Genomic DNA, 6,626 nt, shown 5'->3' with positions numbered 1-6,626 from the left:
CCAATCAAAAACCATTAATTATTATAAAAAATTTTCAAAATAGTTTCATATCAGAGTATCCCAGAAACCATAAGTTCCAAAAACACAAGGATGCATACGGTCACGCCTTTGCCTTGTCAAAACATCTGGAGTAGCTGAAACAATAAACTGAAACCGTAAGCACAAAGCTTAGTGAGTTCCCCCAAATTACCAAAACACACAAAATAACATATATCACAAACAACATACTATGGGTCCAATCAACCATCGGGTTAGAATACCCCAGGCCCTCAACCATGGGGTTGGAATGCCAACATACTATGTGCCCAATCATCCATCGGGATGGAATGCCCTAGGCCCTCAACCATCGAGTTGGAATGCCAACATACTATGGGTCCAATCATCAATCGAGATGGAATACCCTAGGCCCTCAACCATCCGGCTAGAATGCTAACATATTATGGGCCCAATCATCCATCGGGATGGAATACCCTAGGCCTGTTGATTGATGCATGAAGTAGTCTAGTCTCACCGTATACAATGACAAATATGTCAGGTCCAATCAATCATCGGGTTGGAAATTCCCAGGCCCAATCAACCTCCGTGTCCAATCATCCATCGGGATGGAATACCTTGGGGCCTAATCAACCATTAGGTTGGAATACCCCCGGTCTGTTGGCTCACACACATAGCAATAAAGCCTCAGCCACCAACAAATATTTGCACATATAGCAGATAAGCATATAATCAATCAATCGACAATCAGACAGATCTACAGATCCTTAAGCATAACATCATCCTATATACCAGGATACATATCTAACAGATCACTACAACATGATAACATACCATCACATAACAGGATATCTAATCCAATGGGTCAGCCTTCATGCCTTCGACCCATGAGTACAGTGAGGAAGACTCACCTCACACTGCTGAAGTCATGCGGACGAAACCCTAGCTGCTTGATGAAAAATTCCCAAACTATCAACATCAAAGCAACACCCAATTAATAGTTGGGTTCCAAGCCCAATGTCCAACTCACACTACAAAGGCCCAAAAGTCAACCATTAAACCAAAGCCCAATATATGGCCCGATTTTCCAAATTGAACCCATTCCTTTCTACTGGGCCTTATCCTAAATCTCAATCCAAATATACTAGTATATATATACTTGTTCTTGGATTGCCCATCAATAGCCCAATCACCAAAGCCCAACAAAAACTCAAGGCCCAAGCAAAATTAGGGTTGCACATAAAATGACGATTAGGGTTAAGTGTTCTTACTTAACCCATTAAGGACTTAATCTATTAAGTTCATCATTCTACTAGGTAAATCATACGATGTGATCAGGTGTAATTCATAATTTAATTCCAATGGCCCAAAACACGGGTCCCGATAAGTCCAAACCAACAAATTCATAATTAGGGTTTTCTAAACCCTAATTAGGGTTTCCAACCCAATTGCGTTCCAATTAGTCCATTTGTTAAGTTTATAGGATAATTAATTATTAATCAAGTTAGGCACCACCCACTACCACCTCGGGTAGTGATGGTCAATGGCTGCTCACGGTGGTGGTTATGATTTTAGGCTAAATATGTCAAAGCATGTAAACTAACAATCCAAACACACAATACACACCGCCACCCAACACAGTGGCTGGTGGCGGCAGAGGGCGGCAGCCACCACCTCACGGAGGTGGTTATGGGTTTTTCCTTGATTATTCCGACCATGATACAATGATAACATATATACAACAAATATCCAAAAAAGACACACAACCACCCTTGTGGCGGCAGGTGGTGGTAGACGGTGACAGCCACCACCTTACGGTAGTGGTGGTGGTGGTAGCTTTTCTCATGAAGTCCATCCAAGCAGCACCCATCTAACGATACACTCACATAGCCACCACCCCACGGTGGCTTGTAGTAGTAGAAAATGGTTTAAAGGCATCAACCACCATGGTTGGCTGCCATGGTGGGTTTCTCCCTAATTCTTCGGCCAAACAACCACACACACGATATACACAACCAGTAACAACAACCTACACTAAACTAGAACAAATTCACCCACCAGGTGGTGTGCAGAAGTCGGAGGATGTCATTGGAAAAGGATCAGCCGATGAGGAAGTAGTGGCAACGCAATAGCGGAAGAAGGTGGGGAAGGAGAATGGGTTAGAAAAGCAACCATAGTAGTTGCGACGTCCGGTGATAGCTTCTTCTTCAACGGAAGTGGGAAGCGATGGCGGTTGTTCGGCGGCAGTTGTTCGGTGTTCCTTACGTGATACCAACAATGACCGCATGAAGAGGAATAAATGGCGTCCTTCTCGGTAGTCCTCGTTATCACCAACAGTAGGAGCTCAGCGGTGGTGCTAGTTGACAGCTCACATAGGTGGTTATGGAGGGACAACGGCTGGAGAGACATGGTAGTGAAGGTGGCGGCTGCAAAATGATAGGGTAGGGTTAGGGTTACGAACGAAATGACAGGTTTATACCCAATCACATGCAATCTTTGTTCATAATCCACTTTCAGCCCCTCACTCCATATTCTTTTTCGACTTCAATCCATTATTTACCAAATAAACCTCATCTTTAATAATTCATTACAATTCTAGTCCCAGAAGTTACCACTTAACCCTCAACATTTCAAAATTCTTTCAATCTAAGTCCAATAATTACCAAACACCCCCTGACTTCTGTAAATCTTTACCAAATAATTCCCAGAAATACACTTTAACCCTTGAAAATCCAAATCATGACATTTGGCTCCCCGAAACCAATACCTCGCTAAATATTATGGATTTTAGGGCCATTATAAAATAATATAAGATATAAATTTGCATCATGGGGTTCGAGTTTATTATTTAATTACTATTTCAAACAGGATGTTACATCTGTTGTTTTGTCTTCAGGTTTTCCATGTGTGTGTTCAGATGAAGAACTCGATAACCCATGAACTGAATTTGATTTCTTCTTCTTGAATGTGTTCATCCGAAAACCCTTCATCAGTTTTGATTTTGTATGTGTATGTATGTTCATCAAATATGGGTTTCATAAATGTGTTCTTGAATGTGAGTGTGTGTTCTTCATCACTTGATGAGGCATCATAGCTTACAATGATTTTTAGGGGCGAAGTCAAGAACAAACCTAGATTTTGTGTATGATTTTTGTTTCTAGAATGATTTTTAGGTGGAGATGAAGTGGCAGAAAAAGGTTAGGAGGTGATGGAGGTGGCTGGCAGTGGTCGAATGGTGGTGGTGGCGAAAGATGTTATTGAGTTTTCTTGAAGAGAGAGAGAGAGAGAGGATGGGTGGTATTTTATTTTTGTAATTTTCTTTTAATTTATGGAAGAAAAGAAATACATGAAAACAAAATATGAAGGGTAAATCAGTCATTTTAAGTTTTTTTCAAAAACATTTGGACCAAACCTCCGATAGAATTCATTTTTTGGACGAGTGGTACAACTCCGAAACATTTTGGACCAAACATATGATTTTTAGTATACCACAGGGACCAAACTTGTAATTTTGTCATTAGCTAATGTTTATCAAGGTTCGAAATAATACTAAGCTTGATTTAACGGCAATGTCAAGGCTCAAACTTTTACGCACTTCAAAATTTGTCCAGTAGTTTAATTTTTTCAGAAATTCATTTTATGTGCCGGTGATACTTCGGGAAAAAAATTTGGCTACCTTAAAAACAAATAGGTTAATCCTTAATTATAAATCCAAATACAATATAGCCCAAAATATTTAAAATTGTCAAAATGTCTTGATACATTTAAGTGGTCCAAATTTTTAAGCCCAAAAGAAAATGGTGTTTATTAAATATTTATTTATTTTAATGTATAAAAATAAAATTCTAAAGTTTATATTATATATGGAGGCTCGTTAGACTCACAAGCCTAATCGCACATAGTAACAAAGACTCGAGCTCAAGCTTGTTTAATAAACAAGTTTAATCCTAAGCTCGAGTTCAGCTCGGTTTCGTTTAAAATCAATTTTAAGTCGAATTTTTAACGAATCGATCCGAACACACGAGAAGTTTAGCATGTTTACATACCATATGGAAGTGGTGAAGAAGATGAGGGAAGGTGAGGTGGGGTGAGTTTGGTTTAGCTATAAAGTTTTAATAAAAAAAGTCATTAAAAAATAATTTGCGGGTACAATATAAATATCAATCGAATATGAAAAAGGAAAATTTTTGGATCAGTCCTACAAGATATTAAGACTACGAGAACCTATAACCTAACAGAAATTCTAATATCAATACTCCGAAACTCCAATAGCAAACCTTGTGTAATTAAAAGTATACATGTCACAAAAGACGACTCAAATTTTCACAATGAAAACTAAATAACCACACATCAATACAAACTAATATAACCACACGTCAAATCTAATAACACACACTTTCATAATCACCCTAGAAAAACACATTTAATTACTTCAAACTAACCTCCTTCGTATATTTATTTCACCTCATCATTCTCGTTCTCTATTTGTTCTTGAACACACTTGGAATCACTTTGTATAGTCGTCACTTCATAAACAAAGTTCACATTGTCTTCTTTGCTTTTATTTGCACACCCTTCTCCCATTAGTCCATATATACGAGACACATCTTTCCATTCAGTCCTAGTAGATAAGTACCCATGGCGACCTAAATATTTCTTTAGCTCTGTTTGAAGATTTCGAGTAGGCTATAAAAAATTATAAGAAAAAAAGTAGATAAGAGAAGCGTTTAAAGATTAAAAATATTATGTATAAGTGAAAACAGTTGTTACACAAACGAAGAGTTTAATAAAAAACCTCTGCTTTGCAATCATTAGCAAGCCGGAAGAAAGCGGCGGAGACAAAATGCTTGCCGACGAACTCCGACGATTTGATCTGACCGAGCCAATACGACGCCGTCTCCAGCCTATCAAACCGGCAACTGCTACATTTTTCAGCACTGAGATACGGTGTCCCCGGAATTCTAACAGGTTTTGTTGTAAACGGTGGTCTCACCGGAGTTTTTACCACCCCGTCAACTTCTCTAGCGGGAGAGTTTTTCGTCGCGGATCCTTCAACTTTTTCAGAGAAAACGACGCTCTTCTTCTTCCTCGCTGCTGCTCTGTCGTTGCTCCCGTTTTGAGGGGTTTTCTTTGCCGGTTCTTCTTTTGGTACCGGTGCAATCTCCGGTGGTTTTAAAGCGATCTGATTCGAAGGTTTTGCTTTCGGTTTTTCGGAAACTGGTTTTTCTGGGACATTGGGATTCCTTATCGTACCAAAAGTTCTCCGGAGCCTGAAATTACACAAACAGATTTGTTGATTCGGGATAGAACACCTAAGAGAGAAAATTAGATACACGACTACACGAGTTCTATATTATCACCTTGGAGGAGGTGCTTCTTTGGTTTTCTGTTTCGGTGCTTCAGAGATCTTTTTGTACTTTGATTTCACTGATTGGGTTTTGTTTCCTGTGTTGAACAATCGAAGAAATGGAGAAATCAAGGATTAATCACCAATGGAATTGTAAAAATAAATAAATAAAAATCTAAAATTCATCAAGATAAGAACAAGATCATGGTACCAGGAAAAGGTGTAGGATGGGGATCCATTTTTTTCGAAAATAAGTGCCTGAAATCTGAATTCAACAGAGATGATAATGAATTAATGATGTAATTCCTTTTGAGTTGTGAGGTTGGGTGTCTAATTTTGAATATTTGGAGTTAAAATAATGAAAAGAAAGATGAAGTTTTTGAAAATTGAAAAGGGCGGCAACAAGCGAGTGAAGACCGGAGGAGCGGAAGGATGGTTGTCAGTTGATCAAATACGCTCCATGTGGGCCCCGTAAGTTCTTTAGGTTCAAATTAGCCCCATAACTTTTAATTATTCTTCTTCTTTTATACTTATTTCTTTTGCTTTTCATATTTTATTCTTCGGTGTTGATCAGATATTCGGATAGTAGTTCAGTTTTTTTTTTTTTTAATAATAACCGATACCCAACTTGTATTGCACTTTGAGTATTTAGGTTCGGGTAGATCAGGTTTTAATTCGAGTATGGTATATTTGGGTATATCTAGAAATTACCCGCAAATATGTTGATACATTCGGGCCTCATAAAATCAATGTGAATTTTTTGTAGAACTTGTTTTTAGTTTTTATATCATACCACCTAGGCATGCAAAAAACGGTTTTTTTTTATGAACTGGACCGGTTCAGAAAACCGGTTCGGTTCAAGTCCAACAAGTCAAAACCGGTTCACATCAAAACCGGTTCGGTTCCAATCCGGTTCACCCCAAAAAATATTCGAACATATGTAAACTGGTTCGGTTTATTAGAAACCGGTTCAGAAAAACGGGAAAAAACCGGTTCAGAAAAGGATCAAAAAACCGGTTCGACGCAAATAAGGTTTTCTAATTTTTTTTTTTTTTTGGCTAATAAGTGTAAAATAGGAATGGTTTTTTTTTTGTTTAGAGTATAAAGCTCTAAATTGTCTTAAATCATAAATTTTTTTGGTTTCACAGTAGGTGGTTTGGGTGATTGGGAAGACAAAGGCTTATAAGCCTTACATTATATATACACGTCCATATGGAGTTATGGACCATGTCCAAAAGTTTTTTTTTTTTTTTTTTTTTTCTTGTTTAATAATATACATATTTTT

The 6,626-nt window shown here is 38.0% G+C and overlaps 1 protein-coding gene across 1 annotated transcript; it reads right to left on the bottom strand.

Annotated features, from left to right (window-relative positions):
- Window positions 1-4,258: 4,258 nt before the first annotated feature.
- LOC145032432 (uncharacterized) lies at window positions 4,259-5,772 on the bottom strand. The gene is made up of 4 exons (XM_078981242.1): window positions 5,553-5,772; window positions 5,355-5,439; window positions 4,790-5,264; window positions 4,259-4,680 (listed from the first exon to the last, which is right to left on the bottom strand). Exons 1-4 carry the CDS (start codon window positions 5,578-5,580, stop codon window positions 4,450-4,452), a joined length of 819 nt encoding a protein of 272 aa, XP_078837368.1. The 5' UTR covers window positions 5,581-5,772; the 3' UTR covers window positions 4,259-4,449.
- Between the last annotated feature and the right edge of the window lie 854 nt (window positions 5,773-6,626).

This window comes from Lactuca saligna, chromosome 2 (genome assembly GCF_052625555.1).
Source record: "Lactuca saligna cultivar CGN05327 chromosome 2, ASM5262555v1, whole genome shotgun sequence".
In the NCBI taxonomy this organism is placed as follows: domain Eukaryota; kingdom Viridiplantae; phylum Streptophyta; class Magnoliopsida; order Asterales; family Asteraceae; genus Lactuca; species Lactuca saligna.
Note: the sequence above shows the minus strand (reverse complement) of the source record. Positions and strands in the feature narration are given on the sequence as shown.